The sequence below is a fragment of the Acomys russatus genome, chromosome 1 (assembly GCF_903995435.1).
Source record: "Acomys russatus chromosome 1, mAcoRus1.1, whole genome shotgun sequence".
Lineage (NCBI taxonomy): Eukaryota > Metazoa > Chordata > Mammalia > Rodentia > Muridae > Acomys > Acomys russatus.
In genome coordinates, this window is record NC_067137.1 from 12,871,867 (window position 1) to 12,886,271 (window position 14,405).

General features: G+C 46.6%; 1 protein-coding gene across 2 annotated transcripts in view; it reads right to left on the bottom strand.

Moving 5' to 3' along the window:
- The window catches only part of Tmem178a (transmembrane protein 178A), a 56,451-nt gene extending 43,195 nt beyond the window's left edge, over window positions 1-13,256 (bottom strand). For both annotated transcript variants that reach the window (XM_051163651.1, XM_051163563.1), the window contains exon 1: window positions 12,820-13,256. In XM_051163651.1, coding sequence (XP_051019608.1) covers window positions 12,820-13,219 — 400 coding nt within the window. In that variant the 5' untranslated portion in view covers window positions 13,220-13,256. The remainder of the gene's footprint in view (window positions 1-12,819) is intronic.
- Window positions 13,257-14,405: the final 1,149 nt, after the last annotated feature.

Genomic DNA, 14,405 nt, shown 5'->3' on the forward strand with positions numbered 1-14,405 from the left:
CCTCCGAATAATGATATGGGCATATCACATTTCTTTATCTGACGATGGACATTTGGGTTGTTGCCACTCTTGGATGTGAGGAAGAATGCTGTTGGATCAACACAAGTTATTGTTTGAGTAAAAAAATGTCTATGAGTGGGATGGCAGGTTTCTTTGGAAATAGTATGTTTAAACTTAGGGAGAACTCATCAGAGTCTTTCAGGGAAAAGATAGATGCAGCAAGATTGCATTTGAAGATGCTGACTGTTCTTAATGGATTGTTCTAGAAGTAAGATCCTATAGAGATGGTTTCCCGGAGATGCAGCAAACACTTGTTCCTTTTCCCTGTACATCCACCCCACCCCCACAAACCCCACCCCCTCCACCCCATCTCAGACCTACAAGTTGGCATGCAATCCAGTGGTCCAAATATGTGCCCGCCCACATACCTTGTGGCTTTACAGCTTCTTCTCAGCTTCTGTGCTAAAATATCCTGCTAGCTCAGCCCATCTGCAGCAGTTCACTTTTGCTTTGTAATTCCTGCTCCGAGCAGGTAATCAGACTTAAATAAACAGGCCTCTCGGTGCCTGAGCAGAGGTGCAGAGGAGCATGGCAGTTCCATCAGGAAACACAGAGTGGACTGAGGTGGGGAGCCCTGAGTGAGCATCCCTGCTAAGATGGCAAGGCTCATCCTCCTAAGCCTTCCCTCCATCCCCCTCCTCCAAGCACAGCCTCAAGCACTGCTGAGCAGGGCGTGGCTTCCTCAGCTGCCCTTCTAGGTGTGTCATTTCAAAGGCAGCCAGCATTTCTTTGCCGTGGAGTGGGTTAGTTCTTCAGAATTTGAACCTGTGTCTCCATGGGCGTGCAAGGACTGAAGCGGTAACAGAGAAGGCCTTGCTGGCTTCCTCCCCAAACTTACTATAGCCTTGTTTGAAAGCCGCCACGATGGTCACCTAGAACCAGTCAGGAGCAGGGAGCGAAGCATGTTGTCATTAATGTGCTGTTTTCCTCAACAAGAAATTAAAATAAGCCATGGTGTGGCTTGAACCAGTGTATCAGAGGAGCTGGCCTGTGAGGAAGTGTGTGTGTGTGTGTGTGTGTGTGTGTGTGTGTGTGTGTGTGTGTGTGTTCGAAGTGATGATCTCCACACGGCTCTTCTGGTGGCTGCTGAACTTCCATTTACTGGAAAAGGTAGAGGCTACCTATCTGGGGATTGTTTTAATATGGATCACACCAATCTAATGTTTATCAGAATTTAACAACGGCACCATCCCATCTTAGAGTAGTATATTCATATCTCCAAAAATGCATAGCTTTGAACATTTTGTATTGCATTTTTAAAATGCAATTATAAACAAGCCTGTTAGAAACAACTATATAGCCTGTGGGTCACTCTAGATTAAGGAAGAACAATGTGATTTTTTTTTTTTTTTTTTTTTTTTTTTTTTTAGGGAAAAAATGCAGAGCCTTAGCGGGGGCAGGTTGTGGAGGAAGGTGGTAAACTGGAAGAGCTAGAAAAAAAATCTGACTCCTAGTCTCAGTTTTACTCTACAGTGAAATGACCACAGGTGGATGGGACTGCCATTTGAATGTCCCCACTATGGCAGGCTCCACGTTGATGGGTAACTGAAGCCACGTTGAGCAAAGCAGGTAGCTGTGAGCCATCCCTCAACCAAGCACATCAGACTTGATTAGTCTGTGAGAACCAATCGCCTCTCGTCAGGGCAGAGTCTAGAAATGATCACAGAACATAGTTCTGACCCATGAGACCCATGGAGGGGTCTAGAACATTTTATAAGAAGTAGGCCAAGAAGAAGGTTTGGCCTCTTGTAGTGCAGAGATTTGAAACTGTCACCGTGTGAGGAAGTACCTCAGAAGCGCTGTGTCCAGGAGGAAATCAGGCTTAAGGCAAAGCTACCATTGGTTGGAACTGCCAAAGCCTTCCAGCACCTAACCTCTGCCACTAACTAGCTTGGATGCAGAATCCCTTCGGGCTGCTTACTATGCAAGGAAATGCCTTTTCCTTTTAGGTTAGGCCATTTTTATTTGGATATTTAGTTATTTGACACTAAAAGATTCGTAACCAGTAAACCTACCCAGAGGAGCGCATAAATGTTTATCAAGTACTTTATTAACTTCCTTTTTTAAAAATTATGCCCACAACCCAAATTATAATGTGTCATACTTCATCAGAAATGTTACTGCATCTGACCCTTTTGGAAATAAAAACAACTCCAGAAAAACTACATATATGAAGGAATATTGGAGGGGAATGGGGCTGCGCACAATTTAACTTGCAAATGAGACTATAAGGGTGCTGACAGCAGAATCCTACAATAGTTTAGAAAGAAACACATCCTTGAAAAATGCACCCTTGCCACATATTTCCAAAATAAAACTCTAGAACCTATTAGTACAAAATGCTCGGTTTCCACCACAGCATAATCAAAATACCACTGCACACCACCTGTGTGCATGCCTAAGCGAGCAGGGGGCTGCCCTGCTCAGTGCCCATCACGCATATCCATTTCTGCAACTGTCACATTTGGAGGGCATGCACAGTTGGCCCTTCTCTGGTTCCTCCTGTCACTTTCTTTTGAACTTCTCCAAATCATGTGCTTGGGGACCTGTTCAGGGGACCAACAGGTAATGAGTTATTTATACAGCTGCCACTTTTCTAAATCACTGGTGGGACCGAGGGATGACTTTAAAGGACTGAAACTCCCATGCTAGCATATCCATAACCCCCCATACAACCTACACCCCCAGAACATAGAGTGGATTAAGCTCCTCTGCCACCTATTCTACATAAAATCAAAGGACCTTCTCCTTCCAAAGGATGCCTTCTGCTTATAACTTAAACTGATGACAAAACCCCCCTAGTACCAGCCAGCTAACAAGCTTTGAGAGAGGAAGGGGTGGGTGGCGGGGGGAGTCACAGGACCTGGAAATGGCTGGTGGAAGTTTGCAGTACAAAACTCAGGTGGCCAGGGTTTGGTGTTGCTTCCAACTCCTTGAAATCTTTGATTCTACCCATCTTTTCCTCTCTACCTCCTACCAATTTGAGTTTCTTTCAGAAGAGAGAGGAGGGGAGAAGGGAGGCAGAGGGAAGGACAGGGGGTGGGTGGGAGGGGAACAGAAAGGTTGGGGGAGAGGGACAAGGTAGGAAGGGAGAGAGATACAGGAAAAAGAGACACAGATAGAGACAGACAGAGGCAAAAGAAAAGAGATGCACAGCCCCTGAGAAAGCAACACAACACAACTGCCATACTCCTTCAGCGGACACCTGGCTAGACTTCATCTGTTAACTGGTTTCAAGCACCTGAAGAAAAACACAGTGTTTTTTAGAGCCCTTCGTGTCAGCAATATCTGCACCTTTCCTTACTCTTTCACGCACTCACATCCTTTAGTTCCATTGTCTAACCACCAGGCAAAACTTCCCTGCAATGCCAGACGTTCAGTACTAAATGAGCTACAATGGGCCGTGTAGTCATTAGTGACCCAGCACAACTCCCGAGCTCCAAGTGGCACAGACTGCTCCTGTAGGCCACCATGGTTTCTGCTCCCCGCACCCTGGAACTCCTCAATCATATGATAAGTGATCAATTTTTTTCCCTCAAGAATAACCTCATGAATAGACTCAAGGCTCTATTATCAAAGTAGCACTGTAAGAAGTTTTCTACAACAAATTAATCCCAACTCAGAGGCCTTTTCCATTGCCATGGATGTGATAAAGACGGAAGTTCAGGTAACATGAAATGTAAAGTACTTGACATTCACTTTTGACTGAGAAGCCATTTTTTTAAATAGTTTTTTTTTCTAGCAATAATATTTATTGACTGTTGAATTAAGCAAATATTTACATCTCCTACACTGAGTTAAAAATTCCTTTAAGTGTAGTGAAATGAAGTTCCAGCCAAATAAAGCAAGCCTCCATCCTGGTTTCCTACCCAGACTGTTCTGTGATTGCTACAGACACATCCTAAGCACACCAGGCAGACGCAAGCATTGTCTCTGGTTTGCAGGTGAGCAGCCTGCAATAGAGACAACCAAGCCTTCTAGAATCATGTGAACATACACAATTTCCCACTTCAAGAATTTCAGGAATCTGTTTTCCAGCTGAAATATGTCAGAAACCATGGAGGAACCAAAGACGCAGAAATCCTTCAGATTTTGAAGGGGGAAAGAGAATTGATTGATTTTTTTTTAAATCTATGAACAAAACAATAAAAAATTAAAAAATAAACCCAGCTCGGGGGTACACGCAGTAAGTAATTCACTTTATCGTCTGTAAGTCAAGAAAGGAGAAAGTAAATCACAGACTGTATTCTCCTCCCTTTCCACTGCTGCTGCGCTCCCTGATGGTTGCCCCCCCCCCCCCCGCGCCCACGACTTGATTGCTTGGTCTAAAATCAGCAGATCTGGCTGAGTTGCAGGAAAGACAAATGCTGCAAGCAAATGCTGTCTGCCTCACTACCTCCAAAGCTTAGACTCCAAGAAGTTCACTTACGTCCCTTTAGTTAAAACTTGAAATAAAGCAGATTAATTACCACCATCACTTTTAACCACAGGGAAACCCCGTGAGCAAGCCAACAAACAAACGTTATCAATTTTACCAGTTTTGGAAGATAAAGTGTGTTCTCTAGTCACGGTGCCTTTATTTTGATTTCTAAAAACTCCTTACCAAAAGCTATGCACCGCTATAGATAATATCAATACTTGGTGGCTTAAAAAAAAATAGTAGCTGGGGCTGTAGGGATTGCTCGGTGGTTAAGAACACTTGGTGCTTGCGCAGAGGACACAGGTGCCATTCCAAGCATCCAAATCAAGAGGCTCACAACCTCCTGTAACCCCAGTTTCAGGGGCTCCAACACGCTCTGGCCTCTGAAGGCACCTGTACTTATTATACACATGATGCACATGAACTCTTACACACATACACTCACACACACACACATTCACACACACACACATTCACACACACACACACACACACACACACACACACACACACACACACACACAGACAGACAGAGACAGAGAGACACAGAGAGCCGGCGGTTGGGGGGAATAAAAACATATCTTGAAGCCCAAGGCAGATCTACATGGTTGAAAATGAGCTTATCTCTGTCATCAAAATAATGAGCTAATGTTTTGCTTCAAAGGAGACATATTTGTTATTTGTATTATCTGCCAATCTTTCAGCTGGTTTGCTTTCAATTTTTCCCTCCCGTCCCATCGTTTGCTTTGGGAAGGGGGTGAGATACGGAGACGATGGTGGTCCAATGAAGTCCGGTTACGTTTATTCTTTGAAGCCAGCAAGCCAAGAAAACAGACCACAAATGTTCACACTTTAGACTCATAGAAAGACAGTGGACTTTCTCTGGAAGATAAGGCAGACCAAAGGAAGGTGAGCTCAGAGAATGAGGGCACCGACGATCTGAGGTGACAGCTTGCTTGGCAGAGGGCCCAGGATCAGCAATCTGTGATGAGAATCTGACAGTCAGTCATTACAGGCTGATGAGCTATAGTCCAGGGCGCTGCGGGTGTTCACAACGATGGAGTCTGTTCTTGGTCCTGTTGGGAAGACCCTGAGACCTACCTCCATCCCACCAGTGTCCCCACTCCTTGGGACCGCTTGATTGGCAGTAACACAGGGAGTCTTTGTGACCCCAGATGCTCCTCCAACCAGAGCTTATGTTGTACAGCAATCAAGAACACTAGCAATTACAAGCAGCCTGCCTGATGGCATTGGAGGGCTCTTTTCGAGCTTTGAAGAAGAAAAATCAGTAGCTAAGGGAAGGGAAAAAGTCACAGCAACTTGGGTGTAATTGGATGTGAACTTTCTGTGACATAGTAAAAAGAAGAAAAGTTTCCATTTTCCCCTCAAGGCCATCGCTAAATGTTACCCATGGGGCGTGGTGAGTGAAAATGTCAGTGGTTCTGGAAATGTTGATCACAAGACACTTAAAGCGGGACTGACTCTTGTGTTTGTAAATGACTCTTCTGGGTCCAAACAGGCAAGAACGGACGCAAGTCACTTCTTCTGATGACAGACTAGCAAGAATGTAATTCCTGTCCCAGATAACCTTCCTGCATGTTGGCAGCAGAAATGTGCTGAAACAGAATATCCCACTAGGGCATGCTCATCCTCCACACAGCGCGGGGCAGGATGAAACTACAAATCTAGTCAGTAAGACTTGTGCAGGATGGAGTAGCAGCAGTTGTTTAATCAAAAGGGCTCATTTAATGCGGTGCCTAATGTCAGAACTGATGTGGAAATGAAATGCATCTTGTCTCCTCTGCACAAGATAAGTGTGTGTGGTTAAGGGGACACTGGGAGAGCATGCATACATTTCAGTCATGATCAGCAAACCTCTCCTCCCTCTGCCTAGAAGGGAGGAGTGTCTTCACAAAGAGAAGTCCGTTTTTAAGTGTGTTTGTGGGGAAGCATTAGGGCACCCAAGCAAATTTTCCATTTATGCCATTTTAATATCATCATCCCCCTCAAAAATTGCTTTTGTCTTTGCTTTATGATGCATGTCCTAATACAGCCCTTGCACACGATTTTGAATGAATAAGGAAAATTTTGTTTAGATGAGCATCAAAGTCGTGCATGTTTAAAAACATCCCAGACACCACTTGTCTGGAGACATAAAGGAAGTCTTTTTAAGATTTGTGTGCGTATGTGCATGCGTGTGTGTGTGTGTGTGTGTGTGTGTGTGTGTGTGCGCGCGCGCGCGCGCGCGCGTGTGTGCCATGTGCATGAGTACAGGTGCCTTGAGGCCAGAGGGTATTGGAGCCCCTGAAACCAGAGTTACACACACACACACACACACACACACACACACACACACACACACACGCACATGTGCACATGCATGCAAGTGTCAGATGTGTATTGGTGCACAATGAAGCCAAAAGAGGACATCAGCTGCCCTGAAGCTGGAGTTATACCCAGCTGTAAGCAACCCAGAGTGGATGCAGGAAAAGGAAGTCAGGTCGCTGGGAGAGCAGCAGGTGCTCTTGACCACTTTTAGTCACAACCATAGACTCCATAAAGCGAGGGAGGCCCTTGCAGCCAGTGTCTAGGCAAGGTCTTCCTGGGTCAAGAAGGAAGGAGAATGCTGGCCCCTCAGCTTCCCTAGACGGATCTGCCCTTGGTAGATAATTATTCCCACACAGATGATACTTTGGTCTACAAATGAGCTGAAGAAAACCATCAATCTATTTCTGAGTCAGGTAGAACTTGGTGGGTCCTGTACAGACTATTAATTTTGTGGAAAATAAGCAACAGGAGTAGATAAATCATTAGCACAAAGCGGAGCAGGCCTAGTAAGTTCCTTCGAAATCTTTCTCTCTCTCCTCTTCTACAGAAGCAAATGACAGTATTTATGTATCACTCACTGTCTTTGTTATCTCTGTTTATCTCATTAGACTGCCTTAAAGACCACTGGGACATATTTCTACTTCAAGTCCCAATTCAGTCTCCATTAATTTTCACAAGTTAATGTTACAAGCATAGACTCGTAATCTTCACATCTCTGAAACCCTGTCATTTTTAATTTCATAAAAGCAAAATACTACTTTTAATTTCATTTTGTTTATTGCAGGCAGGATACAAATTAAAATTTGATTTACGTGTTCACAAGTGCATGTATCTGAAAAGTAATGTTACTTGTTCTTAATGAAAATTCTTAAGAAAAAAATTTAAGTTAAAACTAATAAAATATCTAGGATTTTCAATAGAGTCCTGTGACCCATTTCCAATTCAAAAGTAATTTCTCTGAAGTTCTACATAATGTATTCACAGGTCTCACCAATATTTGTTTATTAAAGTAAATGGTCCCAGGCATTGAAAGGAAGCACACATAACAATTCTGAAGGACCCTCCTTCCACCTGCCCTTCTAGCTCAGCAGGCTCTTGCAGTTGGACAGGATGCCAGGGAGTCCCCCACAAGGTTTGACACTCCATCACACTGCACTGTATTTCCTGTCATTTTCTCACTAGCGCTATCAGCTCTCGCAAAGTGCTCTCCACTCCAGCCAGGTAATCTTCCCCAACCCACTAAGAGGAGCTACTGTGTAATCCACTAGAAAATACAAACTCTGCTCCTTGAAATGCACCCTTAAGAAGGAAGGGATTTGTCCATTTTGTTCAGCTCTCGGTGTGTCGTCCACACCTTCATGATGCCTGACACCTCACCATCTATTTTTTGAGTAAATAGATGATGACTAAATGAATGAAGAATCTATCTTTAGGTCTCTTTCTATTTTCTGAGAGCTTACATAAACTATGGCAGGCCCACTGGCCTAACCGTCCTTTAATTTTTCTACAAAAAGGCTTCTTTCAAATCTCCTCCATTCCCAATGATACTGAGCGTCAAGGCCGTTATGTTCAAGTGCCTACTTGGCTTGCTCAAGTGCTCCACACCTCTCCTCTGGTTAAGCAGAAGTTATCCATTTGCCTATTCTCAAAGCTAGTCTTTTGTCTTGACTGAAAGCTTTCTTGGAGAAAAAAAAAAAAAGTGACCAGTTGGAGAGATGGCTCAGTGATTAAGAACACTGGCTACTCCTCCCAAGAACCAGGGTTCGATTGCAAGCACCCATATAATGGCTCACCTCCATCAGTAACTCCAGTTTCAGGGGATCAAAGTCCATCTTCTGGCCCCCATAGGCATGTACACACTACACAGACATATATGCAGGCAAGATATCCATACACATAAAATGATGTTTTTAAAAAGTCACAAGAACACACAAGCAAAAATAACTTAGAGCGAGATACAAAAGAGGCCCCGATGTGTTGCAAAATCTTCTAGTATTACTTTCCACATAGAAGCATTCAGTGCACTTTTAATTGAACTGAAAAATAAACTGTTTTTTAAAGCATTTGATAAGATCTCATGTTATCCTGGCTTTACAATTTGAACATGAATCCTGCCCCCCTAAAATAAATCCATGTACTTAATGCAATGTTCGGAGATGCAGATCTGAGGAATTGATTGGATCATTCAATGGATAGATTCATAATCCGATGTTGTTTATTTGAAAGAAGTGGAAAAGTAGAGGAATTGGGTCAACTAGCTCTTGTGTGCTTTGAAAGGCTGAAGCCTTTCCCAAGCCCCCCTTCACTCTCTGCTTCCTGGCCACCATGAGGCGAGTAGCTTGCCACCACAGTGTTTCTACTTTCCCGGGCTACTAAATGCACCAGAACTAGCCAACCATGGACAGAAATAAATGTTCCAAAAGTGTGTTGTTTTTCTCCGGTATTTTGCCACAGCAATAAAAGGTTGATTAGCACACCAACTGAGCAAGACCGTGCAACAGAAACTGGTTCGAACAGGGAGAACTTGAAGCTGGAAAAGCACTGTGTTCACACTGTTGGTGATAGTTCCCTGTGGGTCTGGACAAGCAGCAGCAAGGGGTCTTTGAAAGGCTTATCAGTAGCTTTACCTCAGGCTGGGGGGGGGGGGGCGGTGGAGTTTAGCGAGCAGAGCACTTGCCCAGCACGGCCTGGATTCGATCCCCAGTGCTGCATAAACCAGCTGCACCCTCGTAATCCCAGCATCTGGAAGGCGAGGGTGGAAACATTCAAGGCAGAAGTTCAAGGTCATCCTCTGCCACTTAGTGAGTTGGTGGCCAGCTTGGGATATATGCGACCTCATACCCGATAGGGAGGGAAGGAGGGAAGGGAAGAAGGAAGGAGGGAAGGAGGGAAAAAACCCAACTATTCTTGTTGAAGGTTCCAACCTAAACCATCTAAAGAATAAACTAGATAAATGTGAACTAGAATCACAAAAGGGGCACAAAAATCAGAGTTTGATTTTCTCCCAAATCTCTGAATCATTGAGATGGGGACTTTCTATTTGTGTCACTTCTCCCGGGTAGATTAACACTATAGAGTCTACATGTCTCATTTCTAAACCAATCTGTCATTGTATGTCTCTATCTCTTATCCATTAGAAACGCAGAGTCTCCAGGAGCAGGAAACACTAACGCTCATGGTGGGAGGATGTTTTCTATGCCGCCGTCTCTGCACCCTGAATCTACATCCTACCTTTTACTCCTAACGTCCACAGGTTAAAAGGCTTGACTTGTTTTTGTCTCAGAGGTTCACTAAACATACGAGAGAGTTCGTCGGCTCCCAGCCTGACCCCGGTTTGTTCTCCCGTCCAAGTCCACTTGCTAACAATTAAAAATGCTTCAACGATTGTGAGACTGATAAGGTAATTCAGAGAGGAAAGTAAGGAGCAGAACTTGAGCCTCTCTACTTGGGCAAATGTCTCAGATGCATGTGACGACCATTTCTAATGTTCTACACTCATTTAGGAAAGTTGTACCACAGCCGTTTGATGTCAGGTGTGCAAACAATGTTAACAGTTTCCTAATACGGATGCCCGAACCATCTGTCGGAGACAGGTAAATATATGTGTGATTTCGCTTTTCCAGGTTATTCGCAGAATCGGAATTCTAATGAAGTTTGTGTGTCCCTTCATTTCCCAGAGGTGAAACTAAGACCCAGAAGAGTCACCCAACCAACGGTAAAATGTGGGCTAGCAGCACAAGACTATTAAGGTACTGGCGGCACTTCTGGCCTTCTCCCCAACAACCCGCTCTGATCCCGTAATGAAAGCTGTCATCCTTTGCTCCAAGCTCCTCGTTCCCTAACAGGATGAGCTCACTAACTTTCCAGGAATCTAAATTCACATTGTTATTATTAAAACAACACTACACCTCAGATCTAGCAAAGCCTCCAAAGAACGGTGAGCCTTCCCAGACACCGACAGCAAAACCAAAGGCCAAATAAGTTTGGACTAGTGTGGGAGAAACAACACACCGGGATTTAGTAGCAACAGAACCAGTATGGGACTCCCCATTTTCTGACAGGCCAGAATGCTCCAGTGCCTCTCTCCACAAAAGATTAGCCAGCAACTCTCAATACTATATATGTGAGGTACCTTTTTTCATCTAAAGGATGCATTCATGACCAGAACAAGGTATGTGAGTTCGGTTGTGGAGGTACTGTATAGGGGCGGCCATCTGTCAGATGGTAGAGGGGTTAGAACAGTGGGTTGAAGGACCAGGTTCACTGACCTCTATTCACATCCCTGTACTGCTAAGATCATTTGTTCTGGATACGCTCCAAGCTGGATACCTCAGCTAGCCAGCACATTTCCACAAGTATCCTGAGGTGTCCCTGGGGGAGTTCTCCTGCCGTGAGTTAGACTCAGCCCTGCTGTTTCAGACACTACACTCCATCCAAATTGCAGGCAACAAAATACTCCAGGCATAGAGAGTGTGTGGAAAATGCAATCCTGCCATTTCCAAAGACAGACTGCACCGCTTAACTTTCAAAATTGCCTTGCCCAAATGAGCATTCGGGAACCGAGCCTCCACAATTAGCTTTTCCAGTTTGCTCCTGTCCTATGGTACTATCAGGATTAATTAATACAGTGTCTTCATGAGGAGAAATCAGATTTGAGTGCAAGCTGGAACAGAAAAAAAAAAAAAAAAAAAAAAAAAAGGCTTACTTCCCAAAGGAAGATTACTGTATCTAACTGCCCCCCCCCCAAATTGCTGGAGTCTTTCCATATACAGACAGATTTGGATGGCAGTCCCCAGCTGGGCTAGCCATGGGAAGGAGGAAATTGACATGTTTGAGAAATGAAGAATATGCCAAGGAACAGGATGGGGAAGGCCGGCACACTATTAACCCACTCCTTTCTGTAATTCAATATACATCTGTTCACCTGCTTCTATATTTTTAAGACGGACTGACTTCTGACTTCCTTTCGGGAACAGTTGAGTCCAAGGAAGTTTATTTATTTGTTTTTCTTTCCGGGCATAAAATTTCTGTTAAGGTTTGAGCTTTAGAAGTTAAAGGAAGCTCTACAAAAGAGGATTATCATATTGAATATTTTTACTTGCATGGAATTACAAAAGAAATATTCAAAACTATCTGATTACATACACCAAGGGTTGCATGGATTCCAGAAGAGCAAAGCAGTGCGATACAGGACAAAGCCCAATAACAAAACAATAAAGACAGCCCTACAAAGTGTCACAATCATAACTGTGGCATGGAGAGTCTCTGTGCCCAAGTCTACTTTCAAGGACTTGGCCGGCGCCTCTCCTCAACTACTCCTTAGACCCTGAGAGGGGTGGGGGTCAACAGGAAGGTTGAATAATGAATAAAGCTGGTGTCTTAACTGCCTTTTAGCTGCCTTCACTGGTGTTTGGAGGGCAGACCTCAGCTCTCCTCATGAACCGCCCATGCTGGAGTGCCCGCCTCAATTTAATCATATACCAAGCAGCTCAATTCATGAAAAAAGCCCCCTTCCCCTGTTCTGGGGCTTGTACCTTGTCTCTTCCAGGGGCCATTTCTCAAAGAAAAATGCAACTCCAGGGAAGTAACCCAGTTGAGAAAGATCAGTTTTTGTGACTGTCACCCTCCCTGGGAAGAACGTCAAAAAATCACACACACACACACACACACACACACACACACACACACACACCAAGTCAGGCAGGTGCACGGGCGGAGAAGGACTAGAGGAGAGGCAAAGGGGAGAGAGAGAGGGGCGAGGGGCAAAGCGAGAGTCCAGGAAATGGTAAAAAAAAAAAAAAAAGAAAAAAAAAAGGGCAGGATGAAGGAGCAAGGACAGGAAGAGAGAAGAGTAGCTAGAGAAGGGAGTCAGGGAAGCAGCCAACAAGGGTGAAAAATGCGCGGGGCAGCGGAGCGCGTAGACTGGAGAGGTAAGCACGGGACCCGCGCGCCCCTGGGAAACCTAGATGCGCTCCGCGGACGCCTGGACACGGGGCGCCCCCGCCGCTCACCTTTCAGGATGAGGGTGTCGATGTCCCGGTCGATGCCCAGGAAGTAGCACTTCCTCCAGAGGCCCGAGTAGGTTGCGAACAGCGGCCGGCCGCACTCGGCGTCTAGCCCACCGAGCCCCAAGAACGAGCGCCACGACTCGGGGTCCGCGCGCCCGGGGCCGCCCGGGAGCAGCCGGCGCCCCAGGGGAGGCGAGTCCCGCAGCGGCAGGTGCGACAGCGGCATCAGGCGGTTCTTCTGATCCGGGGGGTCGGCGCCCGGGCGGCTGCGCTCGCAGCTCTCCTTGTGGCGCCGGGGGTCGGTCTCGTACCAGTGGTCGGTGAAAATGGCCGTGACGAGCAGCCCCAAGGAGCAAAGGCTGAGGCCGAGACTGAGCGCTGTGACGAGCGCCCGCGGCTCCATGGCTCCCCGGCCCGCTGCAGCCGCCGGTGGGCTCGCCGCCGCCGCCACCGCCGCCGCCGCCGCCAGACACAATGCACTTGGCCTCAGCGCTCCGCCGCGCGCCCTCCCTCCTCGCCACCTGCCCCGCACTCCCTCCCACGGCTGCCCGCCCGCCTGCCTCTCTCCCCCGCGGGAGCCTCCTCCCTCCCGGCCCCGCGCCCTCCGGCGCCGCTCTCACTTTCCCGCGGCCCTCCCCGTTAGCCTGCTCCCTCGCATTGAACCCGCCCCCCCCCCCCACGCCGCTGCTCACGCCCCTGGTCCCTTTCCCTGCTTCCAGCTTCCGAGTTCCACCCCCTCTCCAGACCTTTCTCCCTTCCTTCACCTCTGCGTCGGGTCCTTTCTCCTCTTAACCCGGTGGTCCCTACTTTCCCCTTAGTTTTCTTCAACTCTTCCAGACGCTCTTTCCCCACTCCCGCTGGCCCTTTGCGTCCCTAGCTCCTTCTGCCTTTATGTACTTGCCTTGGATTCCAATCCTCTCAGCACCTACCCTTGTGCACACTGCCTCCGGTCCTCAGTCCCTCCCACGACCTTACAAGGCATCTACCAACATCAAGCTCAATCGGGCCTCTTGTCCAAGTTGGTTTTGATCACTGTCTCTGTTTTGCCCCCAGGAGCAAATCCCATAAGATTTCTTGAGCGTGGGCGTTTTTTGACTCTTTAGACTCTTGGCTTAGAGCAAGCTCTTTTCTTGACTCCTGAAGGACCCAGCCTCAGAGGAGACACTGGCTTTCCCTCTCACCATCTCATGGCAGCCCGGAACCTTTCTTTCTCTCCGCTCCAGCCCTTCTTCCACAAGAAGCCGCCCAGTGTCCCTGGAGCTACAGAACCACCTTCAGAGATAACACACGCCCACTTCATTTCTGCCAGCTTGGAGATGGACTTCTTTTCCGTGGGCTATCTCCACGACTGAGTGACTGACAGCCTCCTGGATCAATACGGCCTTGCAGTGGTACCTGCTCTGCGGAGTGATTATTGCCTTTGAATAGAGCAAGCCCCCAGTGATAAATCAAAGTAATGATTTTCTCCTGTGCAAGTTTCTCGGGTGGCCTTCCAGGGTCAACAACAAGCCAGTGCTCCACACCAGTCAACATCTGAGGCTTTCTGTTCTTTCAGGGCTCTCTGGAGTCACAGATGTTCGCTCCAAAAA